The sequence below is a fragment of the Trichechus manatus genome, unplaced genomic scaffold (genome assembly GCF_000243295.1).
Source record: "Trichechus manatus latirostris isolate Lorelei unplaced genomic scaffold, TriManLat1.0 scaffold00040, whole genome shotgun sequence".
NCBI lineage: Eukaryota > Metazoa > Chordata > Mammalia > Sirenia > Trichechidae > Trichechus > Trichechus manatus.
The window spans coordinates 15129998-15156567 of NW_004443976.1; the positions used below are offsets into that span (position 1 = coordinate 15129998).

General features: G+C 43.1%; 1 protein-coding gene across 1 annotated transcript; it reads right to left on the reverse strand.

The window, feature by feature from the left end:
• Positions 1 to 1670: 1670 nt before the first annotated feature.
• Positions 1671 to 20984, reverse strand: TEKT1 (tektin 1). Its single transcript, XM_023731134.1, has 7 exons — positions 20553 to 20984; positions 18342 to 18507; positions 15874 to 16002; positions 15214 to 15357; positions 9750 to 9972; positions 2754 to 2950; positions 1671 to 1878 (listed from the first exon to the last, which is right to left on the reverse strand). The coding sequence occupies exons 1-7, from the start codon at positions 20740 to 20742 to the stop codon at positions 1671 to 1673; spliced, it is 1257 nt and encodes a 418-aa protein (XP_023586902.1). The 5' UTR covers positions 20743 to 20984.
• Between the last annotated feature and the right edge of the window lie 5586 nt (positions 20985 to 26570).

Sequence of the window (26570 nt, forward strand, 5' to 3'; positions counted from 1 at the left end):
AGGATCACAGTTTCTAGCCAATCTGTGAAAAGGTGAAGCTCTCAATGGTTTTGCCCATTTGTAATGTTAATATATCCTGATGACTCTGTAATGGTTTCTGGACTCAGGCAGACATGACTCTGGCAGCATGCTTGTCTGTTTTTTCACTTTTGTCTATTCTGTAATCTCCTTGGACTCAAACAGACGTGGCTGTGGCAGCATGCTTGTCTGTTTTCCTACTCTTGCCTCTTGGAATACATGCTGAATAAAACTTTCTTTGTCTTTACTAAACTTTGTGGTATTTTTACCCTACAGCACTGCCCAATTTGACAGGTCATCGTTATTATCCAGTAGTTGATTATCTGGGATGGTCTGAGGCCTGGCGTACCTGCATAAGCCACAGAAGGGCTGACTCGTGAAAGAATCAGGGCTGAACATGAGTGAATGAAAAAGTATGTTTAAATGGAGGCCAGCATGAACTGGTGCCAAAGCTGTGTTCTAATGCACAGGCTGATCACCTGTGGTAGGAACAGCTGACGTGAATACATAATCAAACGCTCCGCTCCGTATGAAGCCCTTCACACAGCTTATCTCATCGCATCCCCAATCTCCGTCTGAGGTAGGTACCATTGGGGAACTTGAACTCAGGTGTGTCTGACTCCAGAGTCCACCATCTTAACCACTAATTTGAATCTGTGGCAGGAATGGGAGTCTTTTTTTTTTTTTTCCTTTACTGTTGCTTGAATTTTGTTTTGAATACTCCCACTGATTACTAATTGATCTGGAGACACCAAGTTCCGACTCTGAGTCGGCTTACATTCAGGAAAGAAAACAAAATCCAAATCTCCTTACCGCATGGTGGCGCTAAAGGACATGCTGTGCTGCTAGCTGGAAAAGCTTGTCTCGGGAGCCCGGGAACCGCTACCTTCCGCTCTCCCAAGCTGGGCATTCTGCGGCTACAGTTACTGCGATCTGAATACATGCTTCACATAAGCCGTCCCTCCAGTCCAGGAGAGCCATGTCAGTATTGCCCGTTCCAGCCTTCCCAGAATGTCACTCGTAACTCCTACCGGAGCTACCCACCCCACAGCTGACACTAAAGCCCGTTGACGCCCTTCCGAACCCTCCTCCAACCTGAGAACCACAGATGTTCCCGTTCTGCAACCTCACAACCCCAGACAACAGCGATCTGGCTCGCCTTCTTAAGTGCTGGATGGTGTGTTGGCCTATCCTGCCCTCTTCATTTCATCTACTGGTATCTGGGAAGGCTTGAGGGGACCCCTGATCCAGGGCTGCTCCTCTTTCACCTGGGCTTTATATGACTTGAATGCATCGACTTCTAAGGAAAAGGAATTTTGAGAACCACAAGCAATGCTTTCATCTCATTTCATGAGTGAGACGGTCATGGGCTGGGCAGGGGTCCAGCCCAACTACTGAACTGAAAGCAATCTGAACTAAAATCTCTTGAACTCCTCCCCCAAAGCCCCAAGTCCTGTGATTTGAGTGGCCTGTGCTGATACATAGAATTTAGCTGGTAAACAACCACCACACCACCAGCAAATCTCGGCCCCAGAGCAGGCTTGGAATCACAGCCAAGAAATAGGTTGTGGCAGGCTGACTGTAGGCTGAAATGAGAGTCTGTGGCGCTGTTTTATGATGTCGTTTAATGAGAATCTGAACTCTCTCTACTATTAGCAGACCGCATCTGGGCGGAGGCCCCCGGCCCAGCCCCCATGCTCTTCCCCATCCCTCTGTGGGATGGACTTCCTCATCTGCACGCACAGCACCTCATCGATGTAGATGGTGTTCTCCTTGACCTGGATCTCCTCCTGCAGGGCCAGTTGTCTGCGATTCAGCCCTTTCAGCACCACCTGAGCTTGGGCTAATGTTTCCTTTAGTCTAGTAGAAGGGGAAGGACATTAGGGTACAATTTATTTCTTTGCATCTCTTTTTTCATGGGGAAAAACATATCTATGTATTCAGTGCAGAACTCAAAGTGATATGTCCTCTCCCTCTCTTCTACTTAAGACAGAGATTTCCAATTGGTGGCCACAGGCCAGATTCATGAGACAGACAATCCCCATGAATGGCCAGCATTTAAAAACTGCAGGTTTTACCTAAACATCTAGATTTTGGACTTTAGAAAAATTTAAACACCAGGACCAAACTCTTGCGTGGCAACAATTGGCTGGAGTTAGTACAGATGGATGGTCTTTTAAAAAGGAACCACTCAAACATTATAGATGCAAACGTACTCATGCCCAGCCAGCATCACTCACTACGTCACTGCCTGTTTACAATCCAGGGATAAATCAAACCCCAGTGACCCTCTGGTGGCTAGCTTACTGTTATGGATTGAATTGTGACTCCACAAAAAATATGCTGAAGTCCTAATCCCCACTATCTGTGAAGATGACCTTGTTTGAAAATAGGGCCTTTACAGATGTTATTAGTTAATATAAGGTCATACTAGAGTAGGGTGGGTCCTAAGCCAATCTGAGGGGCATCCTTATAAAAGAAGAGACACAGACAGACAGAGGAAGGATGCCCTGTGAAGATGCATTGACTAGTCAAGGAATGCCTGGGGCTACCAGAAGCTGGGAGAGAGACAAGACAGGATCTTCCTCTAGAGACTTCAGAGGGAGCATGGCTCAGCCAACACACTGGTTTGGACTTCTAGCCTCCAGAACTGTTAGGCAATCCATTTCTGTTGTTTTAAGGCACCCACGTTGTGGTACTTTGTTACTGAAGCCCTAGGAGACAAATGTACCTACCTCACAACGTTGTGGCTGATCTCTTGAACCTCCTTGATCAGCCTATACTGTGCAGTATCTCGACACAGCTCCACGTTGGGCCGGTGTGTCCTGGTCTCTAGGCGTGTATGAGCCACCTTGGCAGGCCCTTCTTGGTCAAGGATGGCTTTTTCGAGAGCTGTAATGTTTTTCTCCTGGGAAGCAATCTCTTCCATGACCTTACAAAAAGGATGAGAGAGGCCAGGTTGTGCTCTCAAAGGCATCTCAACAACAGACATCTTAGGAGATCTGCATATCTGTTGTGATCACATAGGTTAGGAAGAGACAACCTCAGATTCTACCTGAGCAGGACCGCAAAACAAGTCTGATCTCGCTTCCCGAAAGCAGTAATTACTCGTGGGCAACCAACCTTAGACCCTCACAGATGGAATGGACACGACCGATCATTGTTGCCTCATCCCTACCCAACTTATGTGAATTCCCTCAAGAATACCCTCAGCAGGGGGACCTCACTGCTTCACAAGGCTGTCCCTTTACCTTGATAGGAAGTACCTTTGTATCACGAGCAGAGAGTTGCCTCTTTCCTTATAAACCTCACCCATGAGTGGTGGTGCAAACAGAGCGTTCAGCTGCTAACAAAAAGGTTAGAGGTTCAAATCTACCCAGAGGAGCCTCAGAAGAAAGGCCTGGCAATCTACTTCTAAAAATTCAGACATTGAGAACCCAGTTGGAGCACAGTTCAACTCTGACACACATGGGTCACCATCAGTTGGAATCAACTCATCAGGCTACTGGTTTGGTTTGGTTAACATCAATCCTGCCCTCTAGAGGCCTGGAGAAAGAGTAAGAGCAGTCCAATCTGAGTTTTGTTGGTATTTTTGAGGGTGGCTTTTGTGCACAAAAAAAAAAAAAGATTACTTAGAAGTCACTTGGATATTAGATTAATATTTCACTAGTTAAAAAATTTAGTTTTCCTTCTTTTTTTTTCAGACATACAATAATATAGACAGTATAATGAACCTTCATGTACCCATCATTGGTTTAAGCAATGGTCAATACATAGCCAATATCATTATATCTGTACCCCTTCTCTCCACTCCTGCCTATCAAATGAATTGTTTTAAAGCAAATCCCAGATGTTAGTTATATCATTTCAGTCTTAAATACTTGAGTATGCATCTCTAAGATATAAGGATTCTTTTCTTTTAACGTAACCACAATACCTTTATCACACCAAAAATAAAAGAACGATTCCTTAATATCATCTAATATCTAGTAGTCAAATTTTCCCATCTTTTTAAATAGTTGATCTGTTCAAATTAGAATCAGAACAAAGTCCACACATTGCATTTGGTTTTCTTAAACATTTTCTTATACTTTTCTTAAATTCAGTTTACAGATATTATCCTATTTTAATAGTAGGCTTCACTTAAAACATAGTTAAAATCCTGAAGACAGCATTTATAAATTTTTAATACATAATGTTTCTTTTTTAAGTACTTGAATTGCCTTACAAATAAGGCCTTCTGGAGTTCTTAAATAGATCTCATCAATCTAATAAATCCAACTAGTAAAAATAATGAATCCTAAGTTTTCTTAAATGTTCTAAAACTGTCTTCAAACTTAACAAAATTTCAACTGAAAATCATAAGGCTAAATCAATTATTCAATTACATATTTTAAACTATACTTTTAAAAAAAGGCCAAATACTCTTATATTGTACAAATACTTAAAATATCCAAAATGCACAGATTCTTTAAAACGAAACTACTAATAGTATGGGTTAGATCAGGAATCAGCAAACTATAGCCCAGTCTAGCCCACTGCCTGTTTTTATACAGACTGTGAGATAGGCATGGTTTTTATATTTTTAAGTGGTCGAAATAAAAATCAAAAGAAAAATATTTCATGTCACATAAAGTTAGATAAAATTCAAATTTTAGTGTCCACAGATAAAGTTTTATTGGAACACAGCCATGCTCATTTGTTTACACGTCGTCCGTGGCTGCTTTTGCGCTACAGCCACGGAGTGGAGCAGCTGCTGCAGAGACGGTATACAACGTTCTCATTGCTTCCCACCGCTGCTCAGAGCGCTACAAACCGCAGTGACACAGTTGTACTTGGCAGCTTTCTGAGTGCCGTGTGTATCACCATACAGCGACATTTTGTTTTATTTTTTACTACCCGTACATACCCATCATATCAAAGCAAGAAAAGTGAACTTTGTCACACTTTTAGCGGCACAATGGAGGGTAGATTATTTTGTTATTGAATTAGATGGCAAACCAAAATGTTTATTATGCAATGACACTATAAAAACCAAAACCCGTTGCCCGCGAGTTGATTCCAACTCATAGCGACCCTATAGGACAGAGGAGAACTGCCCTATAGGGTTTCCAAGGAGGAGCTGGTGGCTCTTAACCATTGTGCCACCAGGGCTCTAAAACGACTTATTCTTATAGCTGTGCTAAAAGAATACAATATACATCGACATTATCAGACTAAGCCCCCGTCACAATATTCCAAACTCAAAACAATGATCAGAAAAAAAAAATTGAAAATTTAAAATGGAGTATCTCATCACAGCAGAATGTCTTCACAAAAACAACCAATGAAGAATGAAGCTGCAATTAGTTTCCAGGTGGCTCATTCGTTAGCCAAGCAAGGAGAGCCATTCACTGATGGGGAGTGAATTAAACCATGTTTGATTGCAGCAGCTGAATAGGTGTGCCCAGAGAAAATAAACTTGTTGAAGACCATTAGCCTGTTCTTCAAGAACAGTTGGGTGAAGACTCAAGGACACTGGAAACAACATCAACAGTCAAATAAAAACCAAAAGAATGCAAAATGGTACAGCCACTTTTGGACGATAGCGTGGCAGTTTCTTATAAAGTTAAAATGGAAGCTTACCATAGAATCCAGTAATCGTGCTCCTAGGTATTCGCCCCAATGCATTGAAAACGTACGTCCACTTAAAAGCCTGCACATGAATGTTTATAGCAGCTTTATTCATAATTGCCCAAAACTGGAAGCAACCAAGATGTCCTTCAATAGGTAAATGGATAAACAAAGGGTGGTATATCCATACAATGGAATATTAGTCAGCAGTAATAAGAAATGAACTGTTGTTGTGTACAGTCAAGTCATTCCAACTCATGGCGACCCTACAGGACAGGGTAGAACCTCCCCAAAGGGTTTCCTAAGCTGTAATCTTTGTGGGAGCAGATTACCAGGTCTTTCCTCCGTCGGAGCTGCTGGTGGGTCCGAACTGCCGACGTTTTGGTTAGCAGTTGAGCACTGAACCATTGTGCCACCAGGGCTCCTTAAGAAATGAACTATCAAGCCACAAAAAGACATGCAAGAACCTTAAATGAACATTGTTAAGTGAAAGAAGCCAGTCTGAAAACGCTACATACTGTATGATTCCAACTGTATGACCTTCTGGAAAAGGTAGGACAGTAGAGACCGTGGAAAGAATCAGTGGTTGCAAGGGATTCTGGGAGAGGTGGGAGGGATGAACAGGAGGAGCACAGGATGGTTTTAGGGTAGTGAAGCTATTCGGTATGATACTGTAATGGTGGGCACATGACATTATGCATTTGTCAAAACCCATAGGACTGTATCATACACAGCGTGAACTCTAATACACTATGGACTTTAGTTAATAATAACGTATCAAGATTGGTGCATCAGTTGTAACAAACGTACCACACTGTACATGGAACTCTGTATTTTCTGCGCAATTTCTTCATAAATCTAAAACAGCCCTAAAAAATCAAGTCTATTGAAAAAACAAAAAAACAAGGCAAATGAGTGTTTTTTCTTGGCTCTTGATGGTTAACAGTTGTTCTGATACTGCTCAATTGTTATTTATTCAAGGAGTCAGTGTTGAGTTTGAAGTGACTAAAAAATTAGCCCCTATGAATGGTCCACATGGAACAACGACAGTGAAAATATTTGCAAAGAGTTGAGAAAAAATACTAATTTAGTACTGAATCCCTGAAGTGGAATCTGCTAAGAAAGTGTCACAGTTGATGGTGGTAAAAACAGGGGTGGAGCAGAAAAAGGCTTAGTTGAGCAAATATACGGAGCTTATGAAAATGTAAGTTATTTAAAGCCTATGGTTACAATATTTAACAGCAGGTACTTCGCAGAACATATTTGGATCTATCATACGCTGTTGAACTAGTAGAGGAACCAGAGAGTGACCCTCATTCTCTCTCACGGACTTGACCACTGTCAGTTAAATGAATTTTTGTCAGAAATAGAAGCTGAATATCAGACTTTCCCTACCACACAGCAATTCAATAGCTTAACAGTATGTCGTGGATTATATTGTGTCCCCCCAAAATATGTATACCAATGTGGATAGGCCATGATTCCCAGTACTGTGTGATTGTCCACCATTTTGTCATCTGACGTGATTTTCCTATGTGTTGTAAATCCTATCTCTATGATGTTGATGAGATGGGATTAGCGGCAGTTATGTTAATGAGGCAGGGCTCCATCTACAAGATTGGATTGTGTCTTGAGCCACTCTCTTTTGAGATGTAAAAGAGAGCAGTGAGCAGAGAGGCAGGGGGACCTCATACCACCAAGAAACCAGAGCCAGGAGAATAGCGCATCCTTTGGACCTGGGGTCCCTGTGCTGAGAAGCTCCTCCACCACGGGAAGATTGATGACAAGGACATTTCCCTAGAGCCGACAGAGAAAGAAAGCCTTCCCCTGGAGCTGGCACCCTGAATTCGGACTTCTAGCCTACTAGACTGTGAGAGAATAAACGTCTCTTTGTTAAAGCCATCCATCCACTTGTGGTATTTCTGGTTCAGCAGCACTAGATGATTATATACAGTGGTTAAGTTTTCTTGTGTGTTTTTTTGTTTTGTTTTGTTTTAGCTCAGAAACAACACTGAAATTTTTCTGAACGAGAAGAACCGCCTTCAACCACTATTATCTAACACTGAGTGGCTTTGGGAATTAGTTTTTGCTGCAGACTTGGTAATGTTTCATAATGAATTCAACCTAAAATTGCAAGGTAAAATAGAACTTACACACAAAATTTATACCATAGTAAAGTCATTTTAACAACAACTAACATTGTTTGAATCCTGAGTAATGTCAAAGACTTTATAAAGTTTTGTTTTCTCTCTTTTTACGTAAATACCTCATAATATCCTTGATTTTGCCTCGTGGCTCACAAAGCCTAAAGTATTTACTATCTGACCCTTTATAGAAAAAGTCTGCTGACCTCATGTTAGATTATGTTACACATTACTATACTTAATTCCAAATCTTCCTAGGGTTAAAATATACTTTATTTAGGTAAGGAAACAATGATGTGATTGCAAACAAAATGAGGTTATCCTGCCATGTAATTTGGAGGTTGTCTTCTGAGCTTGGAGTAGAGCAAATGGTTAATGCACTTGGCTGCTAACCAAAAGGTCAGGTCTTCCAGACCATTTAGAGGTGCCTTGGAAGAAAGGGTTGGCGATCTATTTTGAATAATCAGCATTGAAAACCCTATGGAGCACAGTTCTACTGTGACACACTTTGGGTCACCATGAGTTGGAATCGACTTGATGGCAACTGATTTTTACTGGTTTCTTCTCAGCTTCTTGGGTCTCTTCGTGAGCAGTGAAACTTCTGGCAGATGATAACCAGGTAGATCCTTTTTTCATAGTAGTCATCTCTTATGGATTGAATTGTGTCCCCCAAAAATATGTGTTATAAATCTTAACCCCTATACCTGTAGTTATAATCCCACTGGGGAATAGATTTTCTTTGTTATGTCAATGAGGCAGTGTTAGTGTAGGGTATGTCTTGAGTCAATCTCTTTTGAGATATAAAAGAACAGATTAAGCAGAGATGGGGGAAGATAGATGCCATGCCACATGAAGATGACCATGATTGGCAAGGAATAGACGCTGAAGAGAAACAAGGACCTTCCCCCAGGGCCAATAGAGAGAGAAAGCCTTCCCCTAGAGCCAGCACCCTGAATTCAGATTTCTAGACTCCTAAATTGTGAGAAAATAAATTTCTGTGTGTTAAAACCATCCACTTGTGGTATTTCTGTTATAGCAGCACTAGATAACTAAGACATCCTATCGGGTACCTCCAAAGGGAAACAGTGACTCTCAAAATCATTTAAATTGCACATTACCTAATTCTTCTATTCACATAGTAATGCCATCCCCATCCAAGGCTATGTCTCTTGATTGGACCTTGAAATGTCTTGGCTCTTGAAAGATGTGAATGACTGCTAACTCAAGGCTTTTGAACTTGAGGAAATCTGCATTTTTTTTCATATACTTTCTGTCTCTTAGATCATAATCTTCATTTCAGATTAAATTTTGGTTCTCTCTCATGGCCCCATCTGACTTGTGGCCATACGATAAGAGAAGGGCCAGATCTTTCATGTTCTAGATCTTTCCCATCCTATTGATGGTTCGTTCTAAATTTTCTTAAAACTAAAATCTTTTTCATACATATGGCTGCTACTAAGTCTTTCTTTCTGGTACGTTGATTTTTAGACCCATGTGAACAACTTTACTCATGGAACTTCAGAGTCATAAAGGCTGTCTGAGATCATTAGTCCACTCTCATGTTTCACATTAGAAGGAACTGAGGCCCAGGGTGGGGAGAAGGCCCGCCTAAGGTCACACAGCCAGGTAAAAAGCAGTGGCAGATCCTGAGCCTCCCGCCTCCCAGCTCAGCACTGTCCTCTGCATCTCTGTTCTCAGCTGCACTGAGTGACAAAGGGGCCAGGCCTTGGTACCAGAAAGCCTCCTCTCAGGAGGCTGGGCCCCCAGAGTAGAGCAAAGTCTCACTCCAGTCCCTAGCTTTCTACAAAAGCCCAAAGCCTGCTGCTAAGATAGACAGATGTGAATGACCCTTCCTCATTACTTAACACAATATCACAAACCCAAAGGTCCAACAGTCTGGCCCAGAAGACCTTCTAGTTTTCTACAGTGAAGTCTCCTGAATATGCTCTTCCTTGTTTCCTCCAGGGACCTCACCTTGGCCAGATGGACAGCCAGCTTGTCCTTGGCATCCTTGGTCTCCTTCAGCCCGTTCTTGAATGCCGTGTCCACCACATCACATTGCCTGCGCAGGTCGTGGGCCGTCTGGGACAGGACTCGGTCCACCAGGGTCTTCAGCATCAGGGAGTTGTTCCGCTGCTTGTCAGCCTTTTCCACGTTGGTGTTGGAGAAGTCCAACCAGTCTTCCAGGCTCACAGAGCTGAAACAGAGCCCACCCATCATTCACAGAATATATAGGCGGAGGAGAGAGAGACGCTCCCGGAAATCCACTGGAATCTAAGCCTACCTCTACTATCAGAAGTACTCAGAACATTTCCCCATCTCTGAGCAGAATGAACAGCTGTCTGTCAATGCCAACAGCTGTCACTTTGGGGGCACTTACCTACTCTGTGCCAGACACTGGGCTAGCACCTTACAGACATTATCTCATTTAATCCTCCCAATGGCCTCGTGAGCTAGCTTTTATAACCCCCATTTTACAGATGAGGAAAACTGAGGCTCAGAAAGGTGAAGTAGCCTGGTCAATATCACACAGCTAGAGAGAATTTGAGCATTAAAATAAACAATAATAGTATTCATTATCCAACACACTGAAAAAACAGGAAACCACAAGTCCATACTGATATAAATAAAAGAATAAATTGCTAGCTTGATGAGGAACAAGATATTTACATAAAATCTTTATTAATTACAAAGGGGAAAAAAAGAGCAATTTTACAGTGCAGAAACCTGGCAGACACCACCTTAATCAAGTGACCAAAGTGAACACCATCATAATGAGACAAATCAAAGTCATGGGCCACCTAATCGGATGCAACGAGGAGAATACAGAATCGCTTCTGGAATATACTTGCCAGAGCTGCATAAACCAATTCAACATAACTGTAAAACTGAAAGTTGATAGCATACAAAAAGAAAACCACAGACCAATTTCACTTATGAATACTGATGCAAAAACTCTATATATTAGCAAATCATGACCAAATAGGGTTTATTTTAGAAATTCTAAAATATCTAAAAAAAAATAAACCAAACCCATTGCCGTCGAGTCAATTCTGACTCATAGCGACCCTATAGGGCAGAGTAGAACTGCTCCATAGGGTTTCCAAGGCTGCAGTCTTTACAGAAGCAGACTGCCACATCTTTCTCCCACTGAGCTGCTGGTGGGTTTGAACCGCCAACCTTTTGGTTAGCAGCCAAGTGCTTAACCACTGCACCACCACAGCTCCTTTAAAATAGCTCAACACTTGGAAATCTATCAGCATAATTCATTACTTGTTCATGCACTGAAAAAGATCTGCTAAGGAGAAAATCATGATAGAAATAGGTGCTGAAAAGATATTGGATAAAATTCAGCAAACATGGATCAGGTAATAGTGTTGTATGTTAATTTTTCCTATTTTGATTTTGTACTGTGGTTATAAAGGAGCCTTGGTGGCCCAGTGACTGAGCACTAGGCTGTTTACCAAAAGGTTGGCGGTTTGAACCCTCCAGCTACTCAGCAGGAGAAAGATGCCACAGTCTGCTTCTGCTTCTGTAAAGATTACAGCCTTGGAAACCCTATGGGGCAGTTCTTCTCTGTCCTATAGGGTCACTATGAGTTGAAATAGACTTGACGGCAATGGGTTTGGTTTTTGGTTTACTGTGGCTATGTAAGAGAATTTCCTTGTTCTTCAGAAATACACGCTGAGCTATTTGGGGCACGGGGGAACAATACAAAAGCAATATTGATAAGACATTTAACTATAATCACAGCCATCTGACAAGGTGGTAATTATATTAAGCGGTGATTGAAATCCCAAAGCAAACGGTAAAGTTTTTGTTAGAGTCATATTCAGCGAAAAGGCTCAGAAAGCGAGTTCTTTAATAGCCGAATGTACTGCCCAGAGAAAGAAAAGTCACTAAGTTGTGAGAACCTCGTAATGCCAGCATGTAAGATTATACATAAAATTATATCAAACTTTAGGACAAAATGCAGTGTGAGAAACTGGGAAGGTTCCATTCTTAAACAGCATGATAACTCAACATGTTAATGACTGGCCACATGATACTCAAGAGGTTTTGTGTAATAAACTGAAAACAGCAGCTTCTCAATGCAAGTTGATACATCAAGAGATTTCAACAATAAATGTCATGCTTTTTTAAGATATGTAAACCCATTCCCGTCGAGTCAATTCTGACTCATAACAACCCTATAGGACAGAGCAGAACTCCCATAGGGTTTCCAAGGAGCAGCTGGTGGATTCGAACTGCTGACCTTTTGGTTAGCAGCTGAGCTCTTAACCACTGTGCCATCGGGGCTCTAAGATTTGTAAATTATGGTGAAATTCAAGTGAACTTTATCTGCTGCAAAGAGCTGCTCAGAAACGAGCAAAAGCCAAGATATGTTTACCATTTGGTCTTCATATCTGGAATAAAGGTCCGTCCTGGACCAACCGTGCTGGCATCTATGCTGATGGTGCCCTACCAAAGGCTGGCTCCAGAGAAGCTTCCACCTCACTTGGAAAAAGAAATCCTGATAGTACCACAACATATTGCTTTCTTTATAGAGACATGTTCATGTCAAAACTTGTGGAAACAAATTTCCTGATGGTGCTACAGAAATGGTTAACTTTATTAAATGAAGACCGGTTCACTGGAGAACATTTTAAAACTGTGTGAACACCTGGAGGAACAGCCCACAAATCTCCTGCTAGTAACAGAAATCAGGTAGCTTGGAAGAGAAAGAGCTCTCAACAGGGGGTTTGAGTGGAAAGGTGAATGCAGGAGCACGTTCAACAAAGCAGTAGGTCAGATTTTTGCTGAGTGCTTTGAAGATGAAGAACGACTGCAGAAACCTGCTACTTAGCAGAGCTTTTCGAGTACATGAACAAGTCTCTCCAAAGCCTTAAAGAAAATGTTTTGATATCCAGCAACAAGATTCTTGGATTTAAAAGGAAACTGAGTCTTTGGGGAAAATCATCTTGCAAAAAGAAATCTTGGAATGTTTCCACAGCTGCTTGGGCATGAGAGTAAAGAAAGATACGAGCAAGTCTCGGGTCTCGTTTTTTGCAGAACAAAACTGAACAGTATTGTCTCTCCCTGTCAACGCAAGCGTATGAATGGATGAAAAAAACGCTTTCTCTGAGTCTTTTGCTCAGCCAAGAATTTGACTTTGAGAGAAGAGGAAGAACTTGTGAGCTATAGTCTAATTGTACACTCAAGATGAGATTTACTGGTCTACCCCTGGAAAGGTTCTGGGTTTTTGTGAAAGAAGAGGCTCCTGCAATTTAAAGGAAAACAACGAACATTTTGTTGCTGCTTTCAACTTCTTACATACGTGAGTAAGCTGTTTCTCATTTAACAAGCATTAAGAGCAAAGTCAGAAATTGTCACATTTCAGTTGAAATGGGTTTATTTCAAGTTTGACCCAGAATTGAGTATTTGTGTAGTAAAAAATAAGCACAGATTACAATTAAAGAGGTAAACTGCATTCATTTTTCTTAGCTTCAAAAATAATACTTTTATGCATATGCAGGCCTATAAATATGAGAGCAATCGTGATTCAATGGTAGAATTCTCTCCTTTTATGCAGGAGACCCAGGTTTGATATCTGGCTAATGCACCTCACGTGCAGGCACCACCTGTCTGTCAATAGCGGCCTGCACGTTGCTCTGATGCTGAACAGGTTTCAGCAGAGCTTCCAGAGTAAGATGGACTAGGAAGAAAGGCCTGGCAACCTACTGTTGAAAATCAGTCAGTGAAAACCCCATGGATCACAACAGTCCAAAACCCAGCCAATCATGGGGTGGCACAGGACCAGGCAGAGTTTCATGCTGTTGTGCATGGCGTCGCCATGAGTCAGGAGACAACCTGATGGCAGCCATGACAACAAAACCTATAAGAGAGATCAAGAAACCGATACAAGTGTATATTAATTTTGTAACTTGTAGGCTTATATTTGAGCCTGATCATGCCTCTCAGTAAGAAAGTGTTTTTTCAAATCCTTCTATAGAAGTGTGTCTTGGCTTAATGGTTTGATTGAGACTGGAGGGACCCCAGAAGACATGGCCCCCGGACTCTCTGTCAACCCAGAACTAAAACCATTCCCGAGGCCAACTCTTCAGACAAAGATTAGACTGGACTATGGGACTTAAAATGATACTCATGAAGAGTGTGCCTCTTAGCTCAAGTAGATACAGGAGACTAAATGGGCAGCTCCTGTCCAGAGGCGAGACGAGAAGGCAGAGAGGATCAGGAGCTGGTTGAATGAACACGGGAAATCCAGGGTGGAAAGGAAGAGTGTGCTGTCACAGTAGGGGGAGACCAACTAGGGTCATATAACAATGTGTGTATAAATTTTTGTATCAGAAACTAACTTGAGCTGTAAACTTTCACTTAAAGCACAACCATTTAAAAAAAAAAAGTGTCTTGGGCTGTGTATTTACTTATCCATTGCTGCATTAACAAATTACCCCAAAACTGAACAGTTTAAAACAACAAACATTTATTATCTCATAGTTTCTGTGGGTCAGAAATCAGGGAGCAGCTTACGTAGGTGGTTCCAACTCAGGGTCTCTCAGGAGGTCATCAAGCTGTTGGCTCCCCGCAGCTGCAGTCACCTGGAGCTGAAGGATATGCTTCCAAGCTGCCATGTCATGAGACAGCTCTCTGGGACCAAGGCCTGCCTCAGCTACATGAGTGAGCTTGGAAGTGGATTCTCTCCCCTCCACCCCGTTCCAGTCAAGCCTTCAGATGAGATTGCTGCCCCAGCAGACAGCTTGGCTACAACTGCATGACACTTTGAGCTCAAGGCACCCATCTAAGCAGTGCCTGAATTTCTGACCCATAGAAAATGTCAGATACTAAGTGTTTGTTGTTTTACGCTGATAAGTAATTTGTCATATAGTAATAGATAACCAATACAATGATAATTTATTGAACTATATGTTTATTATTTGTACACTTTTCTATATATATGTTTTACTTCAAAAAAGAAGGTTTAAAAAAATCAGAATAAGTTAGGTCTGTCATGTAATGTTAATTGAAAAACGAGCTAGATGTTACAGAAAAAGGTATATAGTATAATCCCATTTTTATAAATAAAACAAAATTTGTGTGTGTTGAGTGTATGCATATATTTGTATAACATACCAATAACGTTGGTAGTCTCAGGAGGTAAAAAAACAGAAAGGGGGGAAATTACTAACTTGCTCTTGTGTATTTTTTAGATTCTTTCACTTTTAAAGATTTTATATCAAACTTTCTTAAAATGAGGCCTAACCTGGAGGACCCAGGAAGCCCTGGGCCTTGTTTCAGAGTAGTCCCCATTCAGTGCCTGCCTTTGCTGCCCAGCCTGCCGCTCCCTAGCTCCCCAGTGTTGCCTGTCTAAGAAGCGCTGGAACATTATCAGGAGAGAAGAGGACACCAAGGCCATCCCAGCAGGCTTGGACTCACTCACTTTGGTTCAACCCTCACGACGTTCTCAGAATATCGGATGTTTGGTGAGTTGTTGTTGAGGGAGAAGCAGATATCATCAATAGTCAGGGCCACAAATTTGTCCTTCACATCCTTTTCAAGATGGTACTTGGTAGAACGGTTCAGCCTGAAGGGAGAAGGGAAACTATGTTTCTCCCTCTAGAATGCCCAGGTAGCACCTATGAGTTCTTGGGAGACCTTGGAGAATGAAGCTAAAGATAGATCTAGTATAGGATGGTGGCATTTACTTCGCCACCTTGCCATCACCTCAATGTACATGTATACCACTAATGCTTGGTCACAAATTAATGACGTCAAGATATTCCCCTTCAACTGTGACTTTTTCTGATGTCACCACCACTGTAGCATACTGTATGTAAGGGGTCAGCCCTGGCAGGAAATAACTCCAATGCCTTCCAGCTTATAATCAGGGGTGAAATCTTGCCCCATCATTGTCTACCACCAGAAGGTGTCATGTATGAAGGGTTGGCCAGTTCTCACCTGAGTGTTCCTGGGCAGTCTGGAGGTTCTGAAAGTGTTATGAGAGTATTGAACCCCATTCCTTCTGTGCTATGGAGCCCAGCCTTCGTGGGTGCTGCCCTTTCAAGTGGCTATTTGGAAGGCAGGCCCTGGACAGTCATACCTGATTTGCTCGGAAGTCTCCTCCACGGTACGGGTCAGCAGGGCCATGACCCCCTGGATGACCTCAATCTCCTTGATCAGTTCCCGTTCCACCTCATCATGCATCAAGTCAATCCCGACTCGCTTCTCCCTGCCCGCGAGAGAGGAAGGCAGCAGGTGCTCCAGTGTGAGAAGGGGTGCACCTCGATACTTGCCAACATCTGGACCCTTAAAAATACCTGGACAACTGATCTGAGTTTCACCCGATCCATCTGGATGATGTGATGGGGGAGTTTATTAGTTGGTGTCTACATGACTTCAGAATATCCAAAACACATGGCAAAAAATCACTTGGGGACTCGTTATTTGGTCTGAAAAATGCCAAATGGACTTTTTTTTCCCCCTCGAACCTGACCACCAGTTCTGAAGCTTGTTCCTTCTTACCCATTGATTGGAAACCTTGTCTTTTTACTTAGAATTTCAAAGATATGGGTTGCCTTTCTTGATCCTACGCCTGTTTTTTGACAAGGATTTAAACCCAGAGAGATGTTTTATAATAACAACAATAATAACAATGACTACTAATAATCATATTAATACTACCACTACTACTAACAATATGAATACCACCACCACCTCTAAGCACTTACTATGTGACGGGCGTCATGCTGAGCGCTTTATATACATATTCTCACTGAAGCCTTTAGATTAAAAGAAAACCTCGTGCTGTCAAGTCAATTCCAACTCATAGCGACCCTTTAGGACTGAGTAGAACTGCCCCATTAGGAACTCGAGTTTCAGAGGGGTTAAGTAACTTATCCAATGTCACAGAACTGGGCGTTACACATGCTTTTAACCAGTATGCTATGCTGCTTCTACAACTCACCCTGCTGCCTGATATTTTGTTCTTTTATACCCTGCATGATATGCTTAGAAGGAAGGCTCCACCACTCACTAGCTTTGTGGCCTTGAGCATGTTAATTAACTTATCTGTGCCTTGGTTTCCTCTTCTGGCAAATGGGGATAATTAATAGTACTTACAGGTTGTGGCAAAAAATAAACGACATATAAAAGCGTATAGTACAGTGTCTAGCACATAGTACATACTCAGTAAATTTAGCAACCTCTGCAACTGCTGTTACTAAAATTACCCTTAGGTTTGAGACTTGAGACCATTGGTTATTGACCCCCTTGTTTACCTGCTACTTCCCATTGCTTCATGAACTCTATAAATCTGGCTGGGAAGACTGCCGCCTGGTTGTTGCAGAGGGTCCTGGCTAAGCTCATTGAGGGAACAGCACTTTTCAGGAAGAGGGAGCAGTGTGGACAGAGGCATGGTGCATTTGGGAAACCGCACATGGCTCAGCAAACCTAGGCGAACACTGTTGGGAAATGGGATGTGGGCCTGGAGAGGTCACTGGGGGCCCAATCATGATGCTAAGCTAAGAAGTTTGAATTTTATCTTGAAGTGTAATTAGACGATTTTAAGCATAAGAGTGAGCTGGTAAAATTTGCATTTGGAAAAGCTCACTCAATAGCCAGTGTGGGAGATGGACTGGATTGGAGGGCTCTGCTGGCAGCAGGAAGACCCGTTAGGTTCGCTGGGGCTTAGGCCTCAATAGGGAACAGCTGGGGAAATCAGCATCCTCCCAGAGTAGAGAGCATTATCCTACTCAGAGGGCTTGCAATGATAACAAAGAGGTATATTTGTACAGTGTTCTCTGGTTTACAAAGTGCTTCCATGTGGCTCTGTGTACTGGAGCAGGCTTATTATATCCCATTAGCTGTAGTATCTGTTCTCACTTTTTCCTTGGAAATAAAACCCCAAATTGTTTATCTGGGCACCTGGCTGTCCAAGGTAAAGACTACCATTTCCTAGCATCTATTGATGTGGTCAAGTAACTACATTCTGGTCAATGGGATGCAAGTAGAATTGGTGAATGCCAAACCCTACATTTTCCTACTGGCTGGAATGCAAACATAATGGCTGGAGCTCCAGCTGCCCTCTTGAATCATGAGGTAACCTTGGGAACAAAAGCCATATGCAGTAGAACAAGATAGAAAAAGCCTGGACCCTTGAAACGTGGAGCACCATGCCAATCCTGAACTATCTCCAGACTGCTTAAATGTCAGAGAGAAAGAAATTTCTGTATTATTTAAATTTAATGATATTTGGGAATTTTCTGATACTCACAGCCAAACTTAGTCCTAACTTATATAGTCCGCATATGTGATGGTGTTTGACCCTCCCAACAGCCTGTAGAGAGAAGGAGGCCATATATACTAATTTTCATTGAGAGATAAGGGAACCAATGTACAAGTGCTGCTTCAACCACCCAGCATCACAGGCATGCTGGGATAATTTCAGGCTCCAAAAGAACACATGCCCAATTGCCTTATTCTAACCCTCTGACTAGCACAGTCAGCTTTTACCACCCAGCATTTCATTTCTTGCAGCAGATGACTCATTCAAAGCACCTTCTCTCCTACCTGTATGCCAGGCACATCTGAGTGATGTGCAAGGGTTCTTTCAAGCTCTCCAGGGCTTTTTCCAACCGGATCTTAAATATCAGTAGATCCTCAGTTTCATGCACAAGCTGCTCAAGTTTGTCATCTAACTCCTTCTTCCAGAACTTGACTTCCTCGAGTCTCTGTTCTGAAGCACACGGGGAAGTTACACCAGGGTTGATCTACCCCCCAGTGTAGCCAACTTTTGAACTACAAACTTGAGGACTATTGTGAAACTACCTGAGATATATTCCTTTCTTAGAGTTGTGCTACTTGGGGCTTCTTTTCACCTTTATAAATGTTTGCTAGCAAAAAGGAAGGAAGACATTTCTTCTTACTTTAAATATCAAATTTATCAAAAGATCACTCTACACTGAGTTATTCTTCAATGCCCACTGTTTCCATATGAGTTTCAAACTGGCCAATTAATTGGAAAGGTCATCCTTTCCCAGTGCACTGCACTATTGCTTGTCATAAATCTGATGAATGTATACGCGTGGGTTTGTTTCTGGACTCTCTATTTTGTTCCATTGGTCACTTTGTCTATCCTGACCTCCCCATCTGAACTACCACAGCTTTATAATAGGTCTTGGAATCTACAGGAAAAGTTGTGTTCTTCTTCACAATAGCTGTGACTATTCTTTCTTTCTTTTAGAGCTGTGTCTATTCTTGACCCTTTGCGTTTCCCTATGAATTTTAGAAGCAGTTAATCGATTTCAGAAAAAAAATCTGCTGGGATTTTCATTGGCATTGCATCTATATATTAATTTGGGGAGAACTGACATTTTAAAAACATTGAGTCTTCCAATCCATTAACAGATATATCCCTGCGTTTATTTAATTTTTTTTTTTTTTTTTTTACTTCTTTCAATAATGATTTGTAGTGTTCATTGGAGAACTCTTGCACACTTTTTGTTAGATTTATTCCTAGGTATTTGATGTGCTTTAATGCCATTGTGAATAGTTAATTTTTTTAATGATTCAATGACTCAATGAAGTTAAGATGCAGACCTTGAAAACTTTTCTCTCATGCCTACTGACATAACTGTTGTGAAAATGAATAAAGCATCTTCATTTTTAGCACCTACCTATCTGCACAATTATTTAGAACAGACTTGACTACGCGTTGGTATCAGGGGTAAGGATCAACCCATCAGGAAAAGCCTAACACCTATCATTTCTGGCATGAATGAAGTTTTGGAGATCAAACCCTAGCAGCCCTCAGACCAGATTTTACCCCTAGATGTGTCTGTTCAGCCTGCCCAGTGTTATAAATACATTTCAATCACTTGCCAATATTGAAAAAGTAGAAGACTGCAAGTAAAATTTCAGCTTTCCAGATGTTCTTGAAAAAAATCAGATTAGGCAACGCTGAGCCCATATTCTTCTTTGGAAGAAATGGACTGACATTGAGTAGCAGCTGCCTCCTTAGCTGGGACACGTGTTCTCCAGGTCCCCACAGTCCTCACCACTCCCTATTGTCTGACATTCAACCCCTTACGTTACCCACCTAGCCATTAGAGGTGTTTCAGTTTGTGACCTCTGTTTATCACTTTTTGGAATTTAGGAGGTTTTGTTTGTTCACTTCATTTTACGTTTGTTTTTGTTTTGTTCATTTAAGGATAAAAAAAAAAAAAAAAAAGATTCTGACTCATAGCGACCCTATAGGACAGAGCAGAAGTGCTCCATAGGGTTTCCAAGGAGCGGCTGGTGGATTCGAATGCTGACCTTCTGGTTAGCAGCCAAGCTTTTAACATACTGTTTGTAAGTGTGGAATTGTCAAGAGGAAACTAGTCTTTCCTTTAAGACTCAGCTCAAATGTTCCTTTGCCCACTTTCCCATGCTGGTGGCATGCCTACTTTTGTACACTTTACTCTAGCACCTATCTGTTATATCCTGATTATTAATTTTTGTATCTTTCTCCTCCTCCAACCCCTAAAAAGCAGAAACTACAATCATTCCTTGTGATATTCCCAATGCTCACTCTATACATGCTCTTAGATGCTCAATAAATGTATATCAAATTAGTAAATGAATGGATGACGGATGGCTTAAAATCAGACTGGGTTACTACGTCTCTGCCCTAGGGCAGTAAGCTTACACACAGAACCTGGAGAATACACATTTTTTCCTAATATTTCAGGACTAACATATCGCCACATACTCACAAATATATCAAGCACATTACCTTACCTAGTTTCTTATTCACATCACTCTGAGATTTTCTTGTGGTCTTTTCAATTTCATCCACAAGCCTCTGGCTCTCTGCCACCAGGCGTTCAGATCGGGACCTCTGGGCCTCTGCACTGTGGTACTGGTTCTTGTTAGCAATATGCCACTCTAAGGGCAGGAACTTGGGGGGAGCTTGTAGTAGTTTGGCCATTTGAGGTTTCCAAAGTCCTAATCAAAGGCAGACTTGCTTTAGATTGACCAAAAAGCCATTTGTCCTTTTTTAATGTCAATTTTTACTAAAGTGTGACATACATACCCAAACACGCATAAGTCATTATCTGAACACAAAATTAACAGATCTGTGTACCCAGCACCCAGATCAAGAAACAGAGCATTACCGGCACCCGGCAACCCCCTCATGCCCCTTTCCAGTCACTACTTTTCACTCCTGCCCCCACAAGGTCACCACTATCCTGACTTTGAACACTATAAATTAGTTTTGCTCTGTTTAAAACTAAATACAAACAGAACCATACTCTTTATACTCTTATGTATCTGACTTCTTTTATTCAACATTAAGTTTGTAAGATTCAGCAGTATTGTTTACATAGTTAATATGGTTGTAGCTCGTTCATTCTCATCACTGTGTAGTATCCACTGTAAAATGTATGTCTTTTCTACTGCTTATAGATACTTGGGTTGTGTCATGGACAGAACTGTGTCCCCCAAAAAATGTGTGTAACAATTTGGCTAGGCCATGATTCCCAGAATTATGTGGTTGTCCTCCATTTTGTGATTGTAATTTTATGTTAGAGAGGATTAGGATGGAATTGTAACACCACCCTTACTCAGGTCACGTCCCTGATCCAATGTGAAGGGAGTTTCCCTGGGGTGTGGCCTGCACCACCTTTTATCTCTTGCAAGAGATAAAAGGAAAGGGAAGCAAGCAGAGAGCTGGGGACCTCATACCATCAAGAAAGCAGCGCTGGCAGCAGAGCACTTCCTTTGGACCAGGGTCCCTGTGCAGAGATGCTCCTAGTCCAAGGGAACATTGATGAGAAGGCCAACAGAGAAAAACAGCCTTCCCCTGGAGCTGACACCCTGAATTTGGACTTTTAGCCTACTTCGACTATGAGGAAATAAACTTCTCTTCGTTAAAACCATCCACTTGTGGTATTTCTGTTATGGCAGCACTAGATGACTAAGGCAGGTTGTTTCCAGTTTGGGGCTATAATGAGGATGTTATGAATATTCTCACATATGTCTTTTGGTGAACATATGTATCCATTTTTATGACTTAGTGGAATTGCTGGGTCACAGGGTTGAAGTTTTAGTAGATACTGCCAAACAGATGAATTCAGACATGTTTTCTAAAAAATGAACAAACGTGACATCTGCAAACTGAAAACTAGGAATTAGGCCTATTCAGCAGATTCCAAACTCCAAACCCATTGCGATCGAGTGGATCCCGCCTCATAGTGACCCTATAGGACAGGGTGGAACTGCTCCATAGGGTTTCCAAGGAGCGGCTGGTGGATTCGAACTGCTAACTTTTTGGTTAGCAGCCGAGCTCTTACCACTATGCCACCAGAGCTTCATTCAGCAGATTAAGGAACCTAAAAATTTCCCAGGACAAAAAAAAAGGAGAGAACAGGAAGGGGAACACAGGAGAACCGCATCAGGCAGAGGCTGGCCGCAACAGAAAGACTATAGTTTACCCACTTCATCTGCTCACAGCTCTGACTGACTGTGATGACTGTCTTCCTCGGGCAGGGCTGAAATCTGACGCCACTACCCCTGCCCCCACCCCAAAATCTGAGCGCTTGCCCTTAGGGGCCTCTGCATCTCTGAAGCCCTTCAGACACACAAGGATGGTACAGGGGTAGGCTCTTGACCAGGCTGAGCGTCCCTCACCAGCCCACCCAGCCCCCTCAGACAACATGGGGGTCTCCGTGCTTCTTCCTAGTCCAAGCTTTCCTGAGGCCTCTCTCATGTGTGTCTCAGTGTGGAGCCCAAAAGTTAACTCAAGACTCTTGGATAAGTCTGAGCAGTTCCCAGAAAGAGGAGGGTCTAAATTAGGGCTGATCTCAACCGTCGGCTAAGGGATGGCGGGTGGGGGCCGGGGTTTACATACCTCAGCGCGCGAAGACCTAGTACTCCGGCTCCGAGGGGGAGCCTCCTTACCCCTCCTGGAGCTGCCTGCTCTCACAGAACAGGGTAGTAAACAGCGCTGTCTCCGTGGCAACTGATGACGCGTCACCAGGGCAAAGGGGGCAGGATCCGCCGAGAAGCAGCCTCGGGGGCAGGCTCTGCACAGCCGCGATTTCTGCCCCCGCCAGCGCAGAGAAACAGGGATGTGGCCTCGGGGCGCTAGGGCCCAGTGGGCCATCTCAACCTATCACGAAGCTGTGGGAGAACAGGCAGCAAACAGCGACCTAAGCTCCGGGCTGGGAGTCAGGAGACCTGCGTCTACCCAGGTCTGCCGCTGGCTGGGTGACCTCGGGCCACGCTGCTCGCTTTGGGTCTCGGGCGCCCCAGGTGTACGGTTGGGTTGGGTTGCGCGATGCCTCTATGCCCTCACAGCTGTGGACGGGACCGGGACCACCAAGCGACAGACTCGGCGCTGCGGGTGGAGTTGTTGCAGCCGGGAGGGGTAAGAAGGGAGGAACCGTGATGGAGCAGGAGAAAGGTGGGGTGCAGAACTCAAATTCTAGTAAGAAGACCAGACTTAATGGTCTGACTGAGACTGGAGGTACCCCGGAAAGCATGGCCCCTGCATTCTCTATCAGCCCAGAACTAAACCAATTTCCGAGACCAACTCTTCAGACAGGGATTGGACTGGACTGTGGGACATAAAGTGATACTCGTGAAGAGTATGCCTCTTAGGCAGGGAGATATGAGACCAAAAGGGCAGCTTCTGTCCAGAGGTGAGATGGGAACGCAGAAAGGGACAGGAGCTGGTTGAATGGACATGGGGAATCAGGGGTGGAAAGGAGGAGTGTGCTGTCGCAGAATGGGGTGAGCAATTAGGGTCACATAACAATGTATGTATAAAATTTTGTATGAGAGACTAACTTGAAATGTAAACTTAATTTAACTACAACAATAGAAATAAAATAAAATAAAAGAGCACTGTCAAAACACACACCCATACACAAAAAGGGAGGAACCGGGACCCAGGGCCCCAGCCCGGCGAGGGCGAGGCGCCCGAGGAGCTGAGGGTGTGGGATGGATACTCGGGAGGGCTCTGAAGCCCGTGCCCTGGGCCCGCCCCTCAAGCCCGGGATGGTGCTGGGTCCAAAGCTGGGAGCCAGAAGCTCGGCTTCAAGTCCTTCCTGCTCTGGCCCTCAGTTTCTCCATTTTAAAATGAGTTGATTGGAGCTTCCCGAACTAAGAGTACAGTGCTTGAATATATTCTTTATAATTGTAATATTGGTAAATGTGTAAAAATATAAATATATAAAAGAATTACACAGTGGGAGGAAAATGCATATTGGAAACGCTGACCTGGGTCCTAGTCTACACATCCTGAAACACAGAAACCAAACCTTTGCCGTCGAGTCGATTCCGACTCATAGAGACCCTGTAGGACAGAGTAGAACTGCCCCATAGAGTTTCCAAGGAGCGGCTGGTGGACCCGAACTGCCGACCGTTATGGTTAGCAGCCGTAGCTCTTAACCACTACGCTTCCAGACATTCAAATCTCCCTCACACGTGGTAACCCACTTTACCAACGGCTTTCCAAAGGCCAATCGAAGCCAACCCGCTCCCCGCCGAGGACAACCAATCAGAGGAGGGTATTGCCCTGTTGAAGCCCGCTCCCTACGTATTGCGTGCCGCTAAGAGGGTCCGGGAGAAGCGCGTAGTGTTGTGAATAGTAAATAAGCCGCCTTGGAGGACGCCAGTGCGCAGGTGGAGGAGCTGGTGTTGCATATTCATATCTGTCCCCTCAGTGGAACCGCTCCTTGAGCAGATTTTGGCACCCTCCCCCCTAGCAGAGTTTTCACTCCTGGCCCCTCCTCAGAGTTCTGGGCGTGCTGATGCTCACAGCGTCGCACTCCCAGAGATCCGGCCTGGCCTCTTCCCGCAGCCTAGCCGCCGCCGCGGCGTGCAGTGGAGCCTCAGTTTCCGGTTCCGGGTCCGAGCCTCCGCCGTTCATTCACACCCATTGCCGGGCGAGCGGGCGCGTGACGTCCTCGGCTCCCGTCGGCGCGAGGCGGGCGGCCTCAAAAAGCAGGAAGTCTGGCGAAGGCTGCCAGGCGCTCAGAGCGGCGCCTCCCGGAAGATGCCCGCTGGCGGTGGCGTCCTTTCCTGCTAGGCGAGAAGAAGACAATGTCCTGGGTCTTCGGAAGCTGCAGTCCTGAAGGAGCCAGCCAACCTTGAACAACCTCTGCGGTTTCCTCAGCAGGCCCCGCCTTGGAGAACAGGAACCAAAAAAAAATCCGTTGTCGTCGAGTCATTTCTGACGATTAGATTAGTCGTCTGAGCCTCGGCCAGACCTTGGGGTCGCCCCCTCCCCAGCCCCCGGGTTTATCAGAAGCGGAGATGTCTTGAACTGTAGGAAACATGATAGCACCGGCCTTTGCCAGTACATGAAACGAGCTGTATGAATGATGATCCTAAACCACCATTGTATCTTGCGTCATACACAATTTCCCCCCACAGGCTGGAGTGGGTAGAAAAACATGGGACCTAACAGCTGGCACTGATCCTTACGTCAAGCCATCTCTCCTAAGCTGGTGCTCTACCCTCTGAACTGCCTACACTGGGCCTATCTCTTCGTACGCGTAAAAAAAAAAAAAAAAAAAAGCTACTTATTCTGGAGTCTTTAAAAGTAACTGCAAGTATTTGAAAACACTGTCCAAAGAAAAGTATTATTTCTCTCACACTGTCTCTATGTCTGTCTCACACATGCAGGCCAAAAAAGGAAAGAGTCCAATAGAGGAAGTGTGGAACAACTAATGAATAATTATTACTCCATGTATATCTAGCACATAGTATGCGGGGAAGGAATAATGAAATTTCAAGCGGATATCCTGAACAAGGATTAGAATTTACTAAATTAACGAGCATGCAACCAACGCTTATATTCAAAGTAGTATATTCAAGGAGCATTTCAATTTTTAGTAATTTTGACATTTTTGTTGGTTGGAATAAAGCTGAGTTTCCCAAACTTCAGACCTTATAGTACCCACTTCTTGATTTTTGACATATCCATGCACACCACCTGTAAAATTATTTTGATGTTTTTCTTCAAAGCCACTCATTTGTTTACATGCAAGCCTAATTATTTTAAAAGGAAACTTACATCATTTCTATAAATGGAAAACAAGTATCACTTGCATGGTAGAAAAACCCATTGCTGTGGAGCCCATTCCAGCTCATATCAACCCCAAAGGGTTTCCAAGGCTGTAAATCTTTACAGGAGCAAACTAACACATTTTTCTCCTGGTGCATTCGAACCACCGACCCTTTTTTGTTCAGCAGCCAAGCTCTTTAACCACTGCACCACCAGGGCTCCTTTGCATGATAGAAGGTAACCATAAAAATAAGTTAAATAAAACAAAACGATACTATAAATTTTAATTTTTATTAAAAACATCAATGAAATACAGCTATGACAAATCTAAGCTATTTAAAAATTCACGTCTGAAATCAAGTTCCCCAGTAGGAAGGATGGAACTGTTTATAATACATATTTGCCTTGCTGATGTTCACGACCACTTGTTTTTTTAATTTGGTGTTTATCAGCAATAGGAGTCTTAACTCACTAGTAAACATAGAAAGATTAACAGATATAGTTACTCCCCAAAATTGGTGACTTTTGTCCAGTAACCTTTTGTTTCAAGACACTCTCTGACGTGGTCTTCAGTATCTGCTCTGTATGTGTGAAGTTGTTTGGAAATATCCTAAAATTTCCCCCATCCAATTTGGGGAAAATATTAATAATGACCTTATATCAAATCTTTCAAATGATTTTGTAATATTCAAAATATTTTCAGGGAATTGTTTAGAAAGTTCATAACTAGATCCTCCAGA

Bases quoted from the DNA above. Each gene is read 5' to 3' on its own strand.
- TEKT1 (XM_023731134.1), bottom strand. From the start codon at position 20,742: ATGGCCAAACTACTACAAGCTCCCCCCAAGTTCCTGCCCTTAGAGTGG. The intron at 2,951-9,749 runs GTGAGGTCCCTG...CCTTTTTGTAAG, and splicing joins TGGCTGTCCATCTGGCCAAG to GTCATGGAAGAGATTGCTTC. The intron at 1,879-2,753 runs GTAGGTACATTT...CCCTTCTACTAG, and splicing joins ATCAGCCACAACGTTGTGAG to ACTAAAGGAAACATTAGCCC.